The 17,392-nt window shown below is 43.3% G+C and overlaps 2 protein-coding genes across 4 annotated transcripts; one reads left to right on the top strand and one right to left on the bottom strand.

Moving 5' to 3' along the window:
* Nucleotides 1-2,430: 2,430 nt before the first annotated feature.
* LOC116689242 (neurofilament medium polypeptide) lies at nt 2,431-7,303 on the top strand. Of its 2 annotated transcripts, XM_032515690.1 has the most exons (5): nt 2,431-3,225; nt 4,842-5,041; nt 5,152-5,276; nt 5,383-5,865; nt 5,926-7,303. In XM_032515690.1, exons 1-5 carry the CDS (start codon nt 2,475-2,477, stop codon nt 6,656-6,658), a joined length of 2,292 nt encoding a protein of 763 aa, XP_032371581.1. In that variant the 5' UTR covers nt 2,431-2,474; the 3' UTR covers nt 6,659-7,303. The 2 variants fall into 2 exon arrangements, with proteins under 2 accessions (XP_032371581.1, XP_032371580.1); XM_032515689.1 differs by having other exon boundaries at nt 5,383-7,303.
* A 2,634-nt stretch (nt 7,304-9,937) lies between these two features.
* On the bottom strand, nt 9,938-17,242 carry thoc5 (THO complex 5). 2 transcript variants are annotated; one of them, XM_032515696.1, is made up of 20 exons: nt 17,123-17,242; nt 16,730-16,834; nt 15,922-16,065; nt 15,541-15,654; nt 15,044-15,141; nt 14,726-14,872; nt 14,499-14,613; nt 14,110-14,242; nt 13,945-14,022; nt 13,668-13,711; nt 12,888-12,987; nt 12,006-12,114; nt 11,788-11,889; nt 11,599-11,695; nt 11,399-11,510; nt 11,206-11,309; nt 11,004-11,091; nt 10,529-10,644; nt 10,223-10,413; nt 9,938-10,134 (listed from the first exon to the last, which is right to left on the bottom strand). In XM_032515696.1, the coding sequence occupies exons 1-20, from the start codon at nt 17,153-17,155 to the stop codon at nt 10,071-10,073; spliced, it is 2,094 nt and encodes a 697-aa protein (XP_032371587.1). In that variant the 5' UTR covers nt 17,156-17,242; the 3' UTR covers nt 9,938-10,070. The 2 variants fall into 2 exon arrangements, with proteins under 2 accessions (XP_032371587.1, XP_032371589.1); XM_032515698.1 differs by having other exon boundaries at nt 16,730-16,835; nt 17,119-17,220.
* Nucleotides 17,243-17,392: the final 150 nt, after the last annotated feature.

Here is a 17,392-nt window from a genome sequence, read left to right as displayed (position 1 = left end):
CACACACACACACACACACACACACACACACACACACACACATTTAATTATATTCAACACACACACACACACACACACATGTATATAACCAACACACACACACATACACATATAACCAACACACACACAAACACACACACATACACATACAACCAACATACACACACACACACACATACAAGTCTAAAGCAAGTAAATGCAAGCCAAGGCCATAATTGTATTGCAGCTGAGTCATCCTTGAGACTGCCAGGACAGCCATTTTTCTATTTGTCCCTCCCAAGGTGACTCCCTCTTTTCTCACCCAGTTTCTCTCTTCTCATACCTCTGTCATCCCTTCATCAGTGCATCACCTTGTTCCCTGTTGCCTGCAACCTCCATTGTTTGTCTTTCACACTCCTCCTTTCTTTCTTGATCTTAAATCACAGAAAGCTCTGAATATACCACCGTAGAAAAACAAGTGAAACCTCTGACATCCACTACTCCACAGTATACTCACAGACTTGTAACTGCACAGTAAAACACACACAAACATACACAAAAGATGTATTTCATTCCAGTTCCCCAAGTGTTTTTCCCCTCATAGGATGGTTTTCAGTTTTTTTGTGAAATTTTCCTCTGCATCGATCCTGCTATTTTCCATCTCTCCATGTCTCCCTTCTCTCCATCCACCCCTTCAATGACAAGGTCATAACATGGCAGGAGCCTCCCACATTCTTTTGTGCTGTCTCTCCGCCAATGTCATTCACATGGCGAGACTTCAATCTTTCATTAAAAAAGGTTAATATGACAAAAAATTGCTAGTGCAACAAATCCACCCATGGCAGCATTGAAGTGCAGATTGTGTTCCATGCTGCCTGTTTTGTTGGATTTAAGAGCTCCTCAGTGTGTGACTTAACACTGTTCTGATTAAGAATATAGTCACCAACCATCACTGGTGATAAAAACACAAACATGTGTCCATGTTGGTAATATTTATCCAACATACATACATACAGACTGATGAGACTTCAGCTCCTTACAGTTGGTTCAAATAACAAGGTATTGATGAACATGAGCTATACTGAGATCCTCGTAACGTCACAAGTGAATTCTGCCAACTCTGCTCCATTCTCCTCATTTATCAAACATGAAGCTGGTGGAGGGAGGGGATGTAATGCATGTTATTTCTGTCCTACATGGCTTTCAACTCCCTGAACATCTTAGATGTGGTGCAAAACACATCTCACTGTGTTTCCCAAATAGCAAACCAACACGTTCAAACATGGATTTCAACACAGTTGAGAATAAACATGATAAACTGTAATGGGTTTCACCTTTAAAAATAAGATGTAAGGACCATGAGGTCCTTATTAGGTTAAGCGGACATGGTTGCTGGAGGACAGGCTAAGGGCCTAGGCTATCACACAGTGCTGGGTGTCATTGGGCTGACAATACACATGTTCACAGGGACAAAGAATGGCTGATACAGAGAAATGAATGTGTGCTGAACCATCTATTCTTCAAGATTTAGCTCAAGGGAAAGCATACAGTTGTCCCTGCTCCTTTAAGGCATGCAGTGTAAACTCACTCACCCTGAGTTTGAGTAATCAATAAGTGTTCTTCAGAACCGGACCTCTTGTCAAAGCAGACATCCCTTTGGATCAGCAGAGGAAGCTCAGACTGGTTTTGTATGAGTGCGGCATCATCTGAGCTCAGTGCACATCCGGATGTGCATGCACAATAATGCTTCTGTTTTTAGTTTTTATGCCAGTGCAGTAACATGTCTGGCCTGCAACCACATGCGTACATGTGGAGATTATTTTTGATTTCTCTTCAGCAACAAAAAAAGAAGAGATTAAGAGACGAAAAGTAATGTTTGAAGTATAAAGTGAGAAACAGAACTGTGTGTGTGGTGTGTGTGTGTGTGTGTGTGTGTGTGTGTGTGTGTGTGTGTGTGTGTGTGTGTGTGTGGTGTGTGTGTGTGCAGCACTTGAGTTGAGTCCCAGGGGGTTGTCGTGGATCTGCAAACTCACACTGCAGCATTACAGCTACAGAGCATCAGCAGAACACACTGCACATACACACGATCAGTGCATCCAGTCTTTAGCCACAGCAAATAGGCCTAAAATGACTCATGTCCTAATTATTTAACACTATGCCCGTTTATACGCTGCCAAGAATTTGTATGCACAATGCATTAAGATAGAAAGTGAAAGTTGATGCTTGGCAATTTACATTCTACAAACTCAAAACTCAGGTGTGTTGATTTGATAAAATACACCTCATTAACACCTTCAGTAGTGAAATACAACTCATCCACAAGGTGCTACACTGATTAGAGTGAATATATATTCCTGCGCCAGCAGTACTTCTTTGAAGAGCAGATTTCTCTTTAAACGTGTGTCCTGGTGCTGACGAGTGAGTTTTCCCTCCCTCCTATATAAGCCCAGCTCTCCCGCTCCTGCTGCAGTCAGTTCTCATCCGGACCAGCCAACATGAGTTACACGGTAGAGCACCATCTCTTCGGCCCGACCTCGTACCGCAAGGCTCGGCCGGCCTCCGTGTCCTCCAGCGGCTTTCACTCCCAGCGCCGCCGCCTCACCTACAGCCAGCCGTCCTCCGTGGACAGCTTGGAAACCTTCAACGGCGACATGACACGGAGGAACGAGAAGGAGATTCTGCAGACCCTGAACGACCGGTTCGCCGGCTACATCGACAAGGTGCGCAACCTTGAGATGCACAACCGCAACTTGGAGGCGGAAGCGGCAGCTCTGCGCCAGAGCCAAGCCGGGCGCACTTCGGTTGGGGAGCACTACGAGCGAGAGCTGGGCGACCTGAAGGGTCTCCTGCAGCAGCTGACCGGGGAGAAGGCCCGCGCAGCTCTGGAGCACGACCACCTGGAGGAGGATATCCAGCACCTGCGGGTCAGACTGGAGGATGAGGCGCGGAACAGGGATGAGTTGGAGGCTGCCGCGCGCGCCATGAAAAAGTATGCTGAGGAGTGCCGGCTGGCGCGTATGGAGCTGGACAAGAAGCTCCGTGCCCTGGAGGAGGAGGCCGTTTTCCTGAAGAAGAACCACGAGGAAGAAGTGGCTGAACTCCTCGATCAGATTCATGGCGCGCAGGTAAACTTCGACATGCGAGAAACGCTCAAGGCGGACGTCACCGGCGCCCTGCGAGAGATCCGCGCGCAGCTGGACGGTCACGCATCCAAGACCTCAACGCACGCGGAGGAATGGTTCAAAGGTGAGTTGGTTCAGAAGGGGAAAACGTAAATAAAAGGTTTGAGTTTTTAAATCAAATAGAAACTTAGTTTGTGTTTGAAACATAGTGTTTGTTCTCTGTCCGTGGTGCTGAAGTCTAAACAACGTTTGAATTGGCCTGTAGCCTAATTGCAGCTCTGTGAATGGATGAATGAAGCATTTCATTATTGTGTCATGCTTATAAGACACCATTAATTACAGCAAGGGAACAGACATTACATATTTTAAACAAATATCTATTGTGATGCATAAACTGGATTAAGGTGAATGAGTTTGCAGTATTGTGCTCAGATCAGGGTTGTAAGGGTCACTTCCTTTTTGTTATCAGACCATCAACACTGAAACTATTAGGCAAAGCATGCCGACTTCTAAAACCTTGCAGATGAACAGATTCGGTTCGTTTCGTTTATTTCACACGTCCTCATTGTATATTTAGACACAAATTCATGAGGTACAATGATCACATGCAGGCCGCGTGAAATTGGGAACCCCTAATAAGCTACTATAAGGGGCCCGAGGGGGCCCGATAACAAGAAACATAAAACAAATAATATACCAACCAAAAACTTTAAATTTTACCATGGACACAAAAATAATAATAAATAAAAATCCCCTTTATCCCACCAACCCACCAGATCGGAAACTTTAACTAAAGAAGACGGTTAATAACTGATTGCAGGTAAATTAGGTATACGTCAAGGCTGATATCACGCACATGATCAGTATTTAAATAATGTGACCTCCAGTTTGTAAATGGTGCGATTGTGTAGGTGCATCGCTGCCGCAGACGAATCCTTTTTTACTTAAGGCAAGCACTGCAGGAGTGAGATGGCAAACAGAGAGGAGACCACTTGACTCATTTGCACTCTCACTGTGGGTTACAGTGGGTGTGTTTTTGCTTTCACCCCATGTGCGCTGTGTGTGTGTCTCTTGCCCTGAACCGAATAGTGTTTCAAGGTCGCTGTTTGTGGAAGGCAGGCAAGACACATAATGCTTCATCACTCTAACAGTCATCCTTTAGTTTACCAAGGACGTGGAAGTAAGCTTTACATGTAGATAAGATGGTTAGACATGAATGAAACCCTGTGACAATCCTCTTCAAAATCATACTGCAAGTAGATGCAAAACCCATATGCACACAGGCTTCTCACACTTCGTGGTACTGTACAAATACACAATTGACCTGAACTGCATGTCAGAGAACGACCTACAGATTGGCCCTTGCTGCACAATTACATGCTGACTTTATATAACCAGTGAAAGGTGCAAACAGAATGGCCTTTCCGTGATGGTGTCCAGCTGACTGCAGCACTGTGGCTCATTCATGCTTGGAGGAGGGAGGGAGCTGAGTCAGACTACTGACTGACAGATGGACACTGCCAAGGTTACTCAGGCCCCCAGTAGAGACTCTCAGGACAGGTCAAATGTCTGAGTACCAAGATAAAAAAAAACAATGCATGCCGATGGACTGAACAAGAATGCAGAACTTTTCCATACTTTAGCAGGTCACTCAAACTGTTTTTGGACATGAGGCAGTGGTATGACACAACAAATGTGATTCCTAAATCATATACAGTTTTTTGTATGTCATTTCTGCAGTGCGTATGGAGCGACTGTCTGAAGCCGCTAGGTCCAACCAGGAAGCAATTCGCGGAAGCCAGGACGAGATCACAGACTACCGCCGTCAGCTCCAGAACCGCACCATCGAGCTGGAGACTCTTAGGGGAACCAAAGACTCGCTTGAGAGGCAGCGTATGGAGAGTGAAGACAGACACCACGATGAACTCAACTCACTACAGGCAGGAAATCCACACAAGAATCATATTCATCCCACAGCGAAACCCACATTAATTTCACATGTGTGTTCCATCTCATAATATTTGTCATGCTGCATGTTTTATTTTTGCAGGAGGCCATCAATCAGCTGGACAATGAGCTGAAATCCACCAAATGGGAGATGGCCAGCCAGCTGAAAGAATATCAGGAGCTGCTGAATGTAAAGATGGCTTTAGATATTGAGATTGCTGCTTATAGGTTAGTCAGGGTTTAAAACCACACATAATTAAATTGATTATTTGGCTTGTTAATGGCCAAGGTTATTGCCAGTTTGACTGACAGTGTGTCTTTGCCTTTAAAACAGGAAGTTACTGGAGGGAGAGGAGAATCGCTTTGTGTCAGGAGGAGGTCCGTACTCTTACCTGGAGAGCAGAATCTCTTCCCACCTGAAAGTGAAAGGAGAGGAGATTTCAGATACCGTCATCGTGGAGGAACAGACCGATGAGACCCAGGTGACTGAGGTGACAGAGGAGGCCGATGAGGAGGAAGAGGAGGGAGAGAAAGAAGACGATGAGGAAACCAAAGAAGAGGAAGAAGAAGGTGAGGAAGGAGAAGATAAGGAGGAGGAAGGAGAAGGAGCAGAAGAGAAGGAGGAAGCAAAGGGAGAGGAGAAGGATGAGGAGCAGAAGGATGAGGAGGAGAAGGGTGAGGAGAAGGGAGAGGAAGAGGAGGCAGGTGAAGAAGAAGAGAAGTCCACATCTCCAGAAAAGGCTGCATCCCCTCGGCCCAAATCTCCTGCCGTCAAATCACCAGAATCTAAATCCCCACAAAAATCCCCAGAATCTAAATCCCCACCAGCCAAAACCCCAGAATCTAAATCCCCACCAGCCAAAACCCCAGAATCTAAATCCCCACCAGCCAAATCCCCGATGCCCAAATCACCCGCTAAGTTGCTTGCAGGAGATGATTCAAAGCCACTTGTTTTACAATCCCCACCCAAATCTCCTGAATCTAAATCTCCTTGTCCCAAGACCCCTGAAACACATTCTCCAGAAAAAGAGAAGGCCGAGCCTGCCGCTGCCAAAAACACCCCGAAAGAGGAGAAAAAAGAGGAGAAGCCTGTCAAAGAGGAAAAGGAGAAAGAACAACCTGTGAAGGAAGAGAAGAAGCAAGAGCCCAAGGAGACAGAGCCAGAGAAGGCAGATAAACCTGGTTCGAAGAAAGAGAGCAAGGCAGATGAAGCTAAAAAGACGGATGACGCTTCAAAACCTGCTGCTCCCAGCAAACCAACAGAGGATAAACCTGCCCCCAAGTCTGAGCCTAAAGAGAGTGCTCCCCCCGCCAAGGAGGAGAAACCCTCAGCTCCTAAATCAGAGAAGGCCGAGCAGGAGGCAAAGCCCGCCCCTAAAGCAGAGCCCGAGAAAACAGAGGACAAGAAGCCAGAGGTGAAGAAGCCAGAGGAAAAGTCCGCACCTAAAGCCGAACCCCAGAAAACAGAGAGCAAGAAAGACGAGAAGAAGCCAGAGGCGAAAAAGGAGACTAGTAAAGAAGAGAGTAAGGAGGTGAAGGATGGAGGGAAGGCGGAGAAATCTTCCGGCACCGAGTCAAAGGAGAGCAAGGAGGAGAAGGCCAAGAAGTAAGACTGAGAAGCTGTGATTCAAGGCCCGATGAGAGGAGGTGGAGATGCCAAAGAACTATGAAGGGGTAAAGAGCAGGAGAAAAGGGCTGGATGCACCCAGCTGTTCAGATGGACGCTTTAACGTCCAAAGCAAAGCAGGTGATAGTATGCAAGCAATAGTGATTTCTGTAGCAAATAACCCCCTGCTCCCCAAGTATGGCCATTACATACCCCTGATGCTTCTGATGTATGACTGTAGTGAATGCAGAATGCTCTAAACTCTTTATCTGAATGTGATAACTGCCCTTAATAAATAACAAGTGCATTTAAACTGAATCCCGGTGACGGGGATCGCAGGGGCCTGCTGTCCCTAACAAGACTTCAAGGGTAGCAAAACAATGTCAAGCCTAAGATTGTCACAGATATTGAATATAAAAATATATATTTAAGGAGATACAAATGTCTGTATTATATTTACAGATACATCAGTAAGAAAGACTTGAATTCTGCTTGTTTAATGCAGCTTCTTCTGACAGGTGAACTGCACTGTCTCACTCTTTTGGTCTGCAATGCTAGGACAATGACGACTATGTGTGTGTTATGTATAAACTGCTGAGAATATGCAATATAAAACAGATAAATAAAGAAAGAAAAATCAAACACAAAATGCTTTTGGGAGATTTCTTAATCTGCAAAGAAATGTATTATGATGCAAGGTGTGAGGCCTGAAAGGTAAATGCTGCAAGTAACTGCACTGCATTGCGGATAAAGGGGGGGGGCTGTAGCCACCCACAGCAGTAACTGCATCTTTACTCAAGTCCCAGAGACCGCACTCATGTATAAATCAGGATCAGTGCTGCTTGCCTGCAGAGAACACTTGGAGAACTGCAGATTTAAGTTCACAAACTGAAGCAGTGATTTTGTTATCCAATACTATTGATTCATAATTACCATAAACATCACTCAATGATGTAATAGTTTGAGTATCATGTATAGGCTTAAGATGGCCACTTTTGAAACCATGCCAAATTAATGAGGAAACACAAATCCTGTCATTTCGGTCATGATTTAGAGTATTATTCGAGATATTCATAGATTTCCACAATCTTTCACAGAAAAGTTTAATAGGATTTACTAATGCGAGTGCAACCGCTGGCTACAAAAGCTATTCATCATTTTTTTTTATACATTTCTGACATTGGAAGGACATCTTTCCTGGTAGGATTTTAGTGTTTCATTCACATCCAATCTTTTTGCATCTGATAGATGACTTTGTACTAATGGGATCAACAAACGCATCATAGAATACAACAGGTGGAAGTTATACGTTTTTTTTTCTCGTCACTGCATTTGAATATCGCTAACTTATTGGTCTACTTTGTGAACTCAGTCTTACTGTTTTCCTGAATAAGACACACTATCTGGTTTCCTTTAGTTTGTGCTCTTTACTGAGAATTTTGAGTTTTTTTAATTAGTTATTTATGGTAGTTATTTTGCCCTTAAAGAACCAAACACTCCCATCCTAACAAGGTTTCTTTTCACAGAAGTAAATGTGACCCTTAATGGTTAGTCTTTACTATCTTGAGGAAGGTACAAGTAGGAGAAGTCCCAGATTGCAATACTCACTCACATTTTAAATAGTAATCCCCACCAGAGGCCTTGTCTTCTACTTCTAATTACGTACAGTCGTTTTCAAAATAATAGCAGTCCAATATCACCAACCTCATAAATCATATTTTTTGGTAGAAGTGATATTTCTAAATTACAAATAATTTACTAGTAAGTGTTGTAGAGCTCATTCTGTGTAATTGAAAGGGGCATGTGCAAAATTAAAAGTTCAATTAGTGAGGTGATTGATTTTGTGAAGAAACAGGTGTCATCATGGCCCATATTTAAGAAAGGAAGGAAACAAATGTGCATTGCTCTGATGAACAGCAAACTTTGATTAAAAAGTTGATTGGAGAGGGGAAAACTTATAAAAAAAGTGCAGAAAATTATAGGCTGCTCAGCCAAAATGTTTTCAAATGCCTTGAAATGGCATCCAAAGAGTTAACGACATGGGGAAAAATGGTCAACTACCATTTGAACGGATGGAAGAATAGCCAAAATGGCAGAGGCTCAACCAATGCTCACTTCCAGGAAAATCAAAGAAGTCTTAAAATTAGCTGGGAGTACTGTTACGGTCAGAAGGCTAGAAGCTAGAAGCCCCTGCAAAGTCCCATTGCTGAAAAAAAGACATGTACTGAATAGGATGAAATTTGCCAAAGGACAGGTTGACTGGCCAAAGGAGAAATGGCGCAACTTTCTGTGGACTGACGAGAGCAATTTTTTTCTTTTTGGGTCTAGGGGCCGCAGACAGTTTGTCCAACAACCCCCATGCACTGAATTCAAGCCACAGTACACCGTGAAGATAGTGAAGCATGGTGGTGCAAAAATTACGTTATGGGGATGTTTCTCATACTGTGGTGTTAGGACTATTTATCACATACCAGGGATCATGGATCAGTTTGGATCAAGTGGTCATGTTGCCTTATGCTGAAGAGAAAAGGCCTTTGAATTGGTCTTTCAACAAGACAATGACCCAAAACAAACCAGTGATAGAGCAAAGTCTTGGTTCCAGATGAACAAGATTGATGTTATGGAGTGGCCAGCCCAATCCCCAGACCTCAACCCCATAGAACACTTGTGGGGTGACATAAAAAATGCTGTTTCTGAAGCATAAGGAATTGTGGAATGTAGCTCAATCGTCCTGGGCTGGAATACCTGTTCACAGGTGCCAGAAGTTGGATTATGAGCATAATTTACATTTTTAAGCACACTCTTATTCTGAAAACAATTGTATATCTATAAATCTACAAGGCATCGATGTCTGGATTTGATTAAATGCTGATGGATTTGCACTCCAATGTGCAAGAAAAACGAGTGATATTTTGGTCCAACACTTCTGCTCCTAGCTAATCACAAAATGAAAGTAATCCTTGATGGAATTGGCATTAGTATCCAGAACAACCTTCCATTAAAGCATCCAGGATTAAAAATGGTTAATGGTTAAAGGTTGAAGGCCAGCTGTTGACTATAAAATATACCAAAAATCCTTCTATGGACACAATTCTCTGGGGACATGACTCAGCTTGTTGTAGCACTGAACCTCAAAAAGAAATGCCTATAAATAGAACAGCACAAAGAGAGAGGTGCCGGTGGAGAGGAAGGCAGAGGGATAAAAGAGAAATTTGAAGTGCACAACAAACAATTGATGCAACAGAGCCTTAAATAGAGCAAATGCACACTCATTCAAGAAATGACATGGTGTTTTGTTTTATTTTTAAACAGGTAAAAAGACTTTTAAAAAGAGATACTTTGTGTGTAAAACAGCCACAAAGGTAAGCTTGAGCTTAGAATTGTAAAGTACAGCAGTGAGAATCATATGGACAAATCTAGCGGTGACTGAAGAAGCCCTGAGGGTGGTTGTACTTGAATGGCTTCAGACGATTTGGACCCCTGAGTAAGAAGTGAGATTTCAGAGTTACAGTATATCCATTCACATACAAAAGTGTTTGACCACCAATAGATTCTTGTGATCATGTACCTGACAGTGCGCAGGCACATCTTTTCTCTGGGAAATTCTCGTGGTCCCTCCACGCTGTCATCTTGTCCTTCTGTCTCCAAATACACATCCAGGCAGACACAAAGGCGTGAAATTTGATTGGTCAGGAGCTGGTGTCCTGGACGTGGCCCCTGTAGTTCCTTTTTGAACACATTGACCTCACTCTCCATGGCCTAAAAAAGAAAAACATGAGTCAGTTAAAGTCTTGAATACCTAAATGTCAAATGAGAATGCAACAGAGCACAAGTTAATGGAACACAAGTGATCAATATTGGAAAAAGCTCATACTCGAAGGTTGTCATCAGTGCGTCCACTGCGCTCTCCCTTCCAGCTGAGCGAGAGTGAGAAGAGAGGAGCTATTTCTGGGTAGCGGGGATTCAGCACAACAGCGGCCTGGAGATGAGCTGAGGAAGAAAAGGATTGAATCAGGTGGGTTATAAGAAACAAATTCAATTCAATTCAATTTTATTCATAGTATCAATTCATAACAAGAGTTATCTCAAGACACTTTACAGATGGAGTAGGTCTAGACCACACTCCAGAATTTACAAAGACCCAACAGTTCTAGTAGTCTCCTCCAGAGCAAGCAACAGTGCGACAGTGGCGAGGAAAAACTTCCTTTTAGGCAGAAACCTCGGTCAGACCCAGGCTCTTGGTAGGCGGCGTCTGACGGGCCGGTTGGGGTTAGTGGAAATAACAAATAAAAAAAATATAAATCCAAGTTAATAATATTGGCCAATTCTATCATCAGCTATCATTTTACCTGTGCCCCTTTCCACCACAGCTATGAAGTACATATCCGTCTCCTTAGCCATCCCAGCATCCGTCACATGTCGAGTAAATGGCAGATCCTAAAAAGAAAAAGTAATATCACAATGAGGTGTGCTACAAGAGGTGGATTTTTTTTTTTTTTTTTTATTTTTTTTAAATAAAATATCTGTAGAAATGTCTTTATATATGTATACCATGTACTCCTGCTGAGTGGTAGTGGTCCAGCGAGCTAAACGGGAGAGGACCTTGGCAGGAAAGAGGTGCTGACACTCACTGGAGACTGGGATGATGCTGTGCTCTGAAGACAGGAGAACAAACAATCTCAGTCAAAATGCCTTATCGCTTCTTCAGTAGTATATGATGTATGGGCGTTGACATATAATGTACCTAAAGAGGCAAACTGTTTGTGCAAAGCCAAGCGAGACTGGAGTCGTCCCCTCAGCAGCTTCATGGTGGTCTCCATGTGGCTGGCACTCAGAGAACTGCCCACATGCACACTCTGGAAAACATGAGCATACACCAACATGATGAGACCGGAACACAGAAACTGTGCTCAAACTGGGATCATACTTGATTTCAACACAGACCTCTGAAGGATCTCTGGGAAAATGTAGTCCTCCTAGACTCTGAACCCACATGTAGGGATGGCCCAGCTCCTCCAAATAATCAGCAAAGGAAACAATCCTAAAAGGAAATTATGGGTTAACTATACTGAAATTCAATGGTGTGAGCCGCCACATAGCTTCTCATTTCCTTTAATTACTTGACATCCTCACCCGACTTTATCAAACTGGTAGCGATTAGCTGGATTGGGTGTTTCTCGTCCCTGGTCGCTGGCATAGAGACAGCTGAGTAGAGTGTCTGGTTTCAGCAGGTCCCTGCAAAATAAGACATCATTAGACTTTCCTTTCAGGGACACAGAAAGGAAGAGGGAGGCTTACGCGTGCACGTGCACACACACAACAAACACAAACAAATACACGTGCACACGCACCCTGCGCTGATGGCTGAGTTGAGTTCTGTGGAGGTGGAGACCTTGGTCTTGACTGTTATAATGTTGAGATTCATCAGGTAGTAGAAGAAGAGATGGAGGATGCTGCCATCTGTGGAGACATGATGGATAACACATGGTGATGAGCTAATCCATTACTAGCTCAATACTCTCTCTACCCCCCTCTTTTCATTCATCGTCTCAGTGAATGTCCCCTTGGGTTTACTTTACACTGCAGCGCATTAGAGAGCAATAACAGGGCGTGGTCACGACAGTAGCTAGCAGCACTCAGGGGATACGTATTATACTAATGGTCCTCTTGCACACACACCACTCTCTGCAGTCATAGTGAACTCAGTGACACTCTGTCACTCACTGACATCTATGCTGCTCAATTTTTGCTTTTACTGCAGTAAACTGACTGCCAGAGCTGGCAGCAGTGGGGAGAAGGAAGGCAATTAGAAATACAAGCAGAGGTTAGAGAAAGTCTGGTGATGAGAGAATATGCTTACAGCATGTTGTAGGTGCTGCAGAACCACAATGCTGCAAGCGTCTCTCTCACCTCTCTCCCTCTTCCCCCTTTCGGGAGAGTAATGTCTGCAATGCAGATCTCTCTATATTCTGTCCTCATTCCTTTCATTGCCAGCAGAGGGAACACAAGGGTCAAGTGGTGTCATGACATGATAGACTGGGTCACGCTCACACTTTCACTTACTATCTGGTAGATATAGAATTACCACAATAAACAGTATAGCTATGGATACATTACAGATGATCTGTAAGTGCCTAACCGTGCTGTGTTTAGAGAGGGGATGCACAAAAGGACCAGACCTATTTGGCGCAGACACTAACATTTAAAGTCATCAAGAATGTAGAATGAGTTACCTTTACACTTGAGGTCTAAGCAGAGAGACAGGGGGTGCCTTTTCAGCATCTCCCGTCTTTTTTCATCCAGCTGGCCACCTGTAGTTGGCCTTCTTCTCTTCTGTCAATAAAAGGCAATTGAAACAAGCGATGAAAAGGAAAAAAAGCAAGACAAAGTGCATGTTTGACATTGTGGCACATCAAATAAATAAAAAAAAATGATTTGCATCCATTCCAGCTTTTCCAGCTGCTTCCAGGAGAAACATGATAGTGACTTAGCATCTCTAGCATTTCAGCCCTCTACTGTAACAGACTGAAGGAGGAGGTGGCAGTGCAAAAGAACGGCTTGAAGTAGTAAAAGATTGAAAAGTAAGAAGGACGTGGCCCCTGTAGTTCCTTTTTGAACACATGGTCGTCATGTACAAATATGCAACAAAAAACAAAACCTATTTCAACAAATCGGTAATTAAGAAAATACATATTTACTTCACTCTAGAAACATCCGACAGACACTCAAAAACAAGCACTAGTTCAGTGCTGAGTGTGCGTGCCCGGGATGGGCTCAGGTTACGGTCACCTAGCCATTCTTGGAATTTATTTCCAAGAATCTCCAAGCTGGCACTCGTTCGGATGCAGGAAGCCATTAGGAGCTGCCGCACACCATGGGACAGCTGGGGCTTCAGGGACAGTATGTGTGTCCGTTGCAAAGACGGGTATATTAAGAAATCATTGAACTCACTGATCTGAGTGAGTCAGTGAGTGAGTGAGTGTTTTGGGAATAAAGTCTGGCCTGAGACTCACCGTTTTCTCTTGCTCCTCTTCTGCATCAGAGTCACTCTCGTCATCTAGATGAAACCAGAACCCAAAAAAAGGTTTGTTTTGTTAGAGAAGCATCTCTCACAATCTTGAATTATTAGCACAACAAATGATGAACTCCACAAAAAAGCAAAGAGTTTCTGTGATTTGTAATTTCCCTTGCAGGAATAAGTATAAATTATTACAAAATATTATTATTATGTATTATGATATGAGCAGATGCTGTATGTGTGATGGCAGGAAAGTAAAGTAGTGTTTGTACCCTGGGAATCTTCTGGAGGTTTGGACAGGGCCTTGGCCTCATCCACATCACCACTTATTGAGACACTCAGGTTCTTGTCTGACATGGAAAGAAAAGAAATCATTGACAACCGGGGCCACATCCTGACAAACTCTACTTGGTCTTGAAACATATGAAACTACTGACCACAGGCCTGGCCATAGGCATTGGCTTGAACAAACAGGACGTATAGAGGTGGAGGCAGGTGGCGGGCGACCTCGGTCTGTATCTGAGCCCGCTCAAAAGGCATGGCCAGATACTCCTGCACCGGGAGAGAGGCCTATGAAAGAAGAGAGAGCATTTATTATTCAGAAGATCTATACATGGTGTCCATTGGTGGTACAGCAGTTAATACCTTCATCTCAATGAATGAAGAAAACAGAATCTAATGAATGAAACAGTCTATATAAATAATAACTGAACACCTTTTTCAACACTTTCAAAATCAAGGCTTTAAGTTGCTGCGACTGAAACAAAAGTGTTGTCCTATCAAAGCTCAAAACCTTTATAATATGGCACCAAAGCAGTTGCTATACCTGCATGATGGCATTGAGTCCTGGCTGCAAGCTTGTCAGATGTTCCTTCTTCACCTCGATGCTCTTGTGGATCTTCTCCTTTGTGGCCTGGGACTCCTTGTATTCCTCTGCCAACCTGCGTCCAAGCACAAACTTTTAACAGCTGCTCTACGGTCCCATAAAAAATCAAGACTGTTTTTTACCACAGCAGGCTACTAACGCACTATGCTGTGTGTAAGTTTGCTTACCTCTTCCTTTGTTCAAGCTCCCAGTCCAGTCGTGCCAGTGTGAGCTGGTGGGGATCATTTTTTGTGATGTGAGGCCTGGAAATCTCCTCTGGCGCCTCCTGGTAAAACGCTTCCTCAGACACCAAGTCTATCTCCTCATGCTTAGACCTGGATCAGTGTTAGGTATGTTAACTCAGCATTTTTTAAACACTTCTTAAACTAAACTTGTTCTTGTATATAATAATGTATAACTTTAGTGGATTTTCATGGGTAGCAATTTTGGTCTCAAGTATGAGAAATTAAAAGCTGTTCTGTTTAAACAGAATATCATGTACTAACTTGAATTCCAGACACTTGCTGATCTCCTTCTGAAGATGCATAACTTCATACAGCAGGTTCTGTAGCTGAAGGTGCAGCACATCCACCCTCTGCTTTGCCTGAATGAAAAAAGGTGGTCAGGGTTGTTTAACAAACATAACCCAGGTGACCCTGGAAATAAATACACACCAAACAATATGCCGAGAATCAGAACCAGGATTCAATAATATCAAGGGTCAATGCGCAGGATCCAAAACTAGATCAATAAATTCTAAATATGAACAAAACCAAGGGTGTATAAGCTATGTTTGCTGACAGTGGCAGCTACTGCAGTTAAATGTTAAAAGTAGAAACAAGGTGCTTGGTGTTTAACTTGCCTTTCCTAATCAGCACATAAAGGAGTTGAGAAAGCACTTTTTTTGGCAAATGAGTGGAATCGAGTGAACTTAACCTAAGCTCGTATTTCTTTTAATATGTCCTGAAAGTGTGATAGCATTTGAGAGTTGTGTGTGAGTTACCTCGTGTGTCTGGTCTCTGCCTCTCTTTAGTCGCATGTGTGCCAGACGATTGAGTTTTTTCAGATTCATGAAGTGGATGCAGCTCTGCATACGTCTTTGCTCGACCTCAGCACACTGAGAACAGAAACAACTAGTTAGATTCATTATTGTAGTAAAGACACAGAATCAACTTTGTCTAGTATGATATATACAATATTGTGATGTATTAGATTTACCAATACCCCAAACCTTATGTATAAAGTTTCTGCTATGGAGGAATGTACTTATTTCTGCAGTCAGTGACAAACCAGCACATCACTTGATGAGTTTAACTAGTCTGTGACGTGATGACATTACTACTGACTATGGAGTCAGTCTGTAATAAGTCTGAATGATGTTTACCCCCTCCTTGGCTCCATTCGCTTTCAGCTCCTGGATCTCACTCATGAGTGTGGCCAAACTCTCGCATGACTCTTTGTACTGCAGGAAGTCCTGCTCAGGGTCCCTGCTGTCCAGCTCCACTTCCTCACTATATACTCGCATATCCTAAAAAAAAAAATCTAAATCAATGTCAACAGTCTATCAACAACACCACTGTTGTTTTTGCACTAATGGAGAGATGTCAGAGTGAAGGGGCTGCCCATGGAAAGGCGCCCTGAGAAGTTGGGGGTTCCATTCCCTTGCTCAAGAGCACCTTGGCAGTGCCCAGGAGGTGAACAGGCACCTCTCCAGCTACCAGCCCACCACCATGCTTTCTTACTTTGGTGCTGTAAGAACAAGAAGTCGGAGTCCTTAATCCATTATAACACAACTAGCAGGGATTTAGACTTGTGGTCAAAGAAGTGGCGTGTTATTCAGGTCCCAAATTTCAAAACTTTGAACTTAACTCAAACTTCACATATTATCACTATCCTAACTTATCTTATGGCTACCTGGTTGGTGACAATATAGTCCATGAACATCCAACCTAGTATTTGTATTCATGGTTCATTTATCACCAAGAGTTTTGTGTTGTAATCACACGAAGACCTTTAACGCAAACCTAAAAAGTATATACATTGATATTTCATGAAAGATGTGCAAAATGTAACTCTTCAATTCGCTAGAGTGGATAAAGTAATTAGGTCTGTTTGGAAATCTTCCTACACACTGCAGCCTCTCTGTTCCAGTCAACCGGGGCCCCTCGGTGGTGTCCTGACGTTACCGTTACCTGCTGGTCTCCTTCCCCGCGACCTCGCTTCATCTCAGGGGTTCCTCCTTCACTGCGGAGAACCTTAGACTTTCTCTTCTTCAGGGCGTCAGACGACATGGGGGGGCTACATAAATATGGTGAAATATTTAGGCTGAATACAATACAACTGAGATAAGATAAGGAAACCTTTTGATGTTAGTTACAGTAACTTTACGTGTCAACAATATTTCTCTACTAGCAGGCTAGCTAGTGCTAGCACTGCGCTGTGATGGCTGACTAGCTAGCTAGCTTTTGGGCTAACAGCACTTAACAGCTAGTCTTTCGGCTCATAAAGGCAAGTTTCCATTCATAGATACCAAACAGACACAATATATTTCAAGATTGATATGATATCTATCCATAGCTACATACCTTCTTCGTACCCAAAAAAACAGCTGGAATCATTAAATCGTGCGCAAATGTATATGCACAGGACACTTTGTTCAACCCTCAACCGCAAAAGCGCCGAAGACGGACGGAAGCTCTGCTGTGCCAAAAACAAAATCGAGCCAAAAGCGGAACCAGCAGCTACACTGCCACCTACAGGAGAAAAAAGTCATTCAAAAGACCTTACGACAAAAAAATTATAAAACCCTAACTGTAAAAATACATAAGGCACATTAAATGTAGCAATACCATAAT

This window comes from Etheostoma spectabile, chromosome 5 (assembly GCF_008692095.1).
Source record: "Etheostoma spectabile isolate EspeVRDwgs_2016 chromosome 5, UIUC_Espe_1.0, whole genome shotgun sequence".
Lineage (NCBI taxonomy): Eukaryota > Metazoa > Chordata > Actinopteri > Perciformes > Percidae > Etheostoma > Etheostoma spectabile.
This window is presented reverse-complemented; position numbering and strand designations above follow the sequence as displayed.

What these genes read in the sequence shown, in the direction of transcription:
- thoc5 (XM_032515696.1), bottom strand. Translation starts at nt 17,155, where the DNA reads ATGATTCCAGCTGTTTTTTTGGGTACGAAGAAG. An exon ending in AGCAAGTGTCTGGAATTCAA is followed by an intron (nt 14,873 to 15,043) that starts GTTAGTACATGA and finishes ACACTGATCCAG; the next exon opens with GTCTAAGCATGAGGAGATAG. An exon ending in GACTCAATGCCATCATGCAG is followed by an intron (nt 14,243 to 14,498) that starts GTATAGCAACTG and finishes CTTCTTTCATAG; the next exon opens with GCCTCTCTCCCGGTGCAGGA.
- LOC116689242 (XM_032515689.1), top strand. Translation starts at nt 2,475, where the DNA reads ATGAGTTACACGGTAGAGCACCATCTCTTCGGCCCGACCTCGTACCGC. An exon ending in ATGAACTCAACTCACTACAG is followed by an intron (nt 5,042 to 5,151) that starts GCAGGAAATCCA and finishes TTATTTTTGCAG; the next exon opens with GAGGCCATCAATCAGCTGGA. An exon ending in ATTGAGATTGCTGCTTATAG is followed by an intron (nt 5,277 to 5,382) that starts GTTAGTCAGGGT and finishes CCTTTAAAACAG; the next exon opens with GAAGTTACTGGAGGGAGAGG.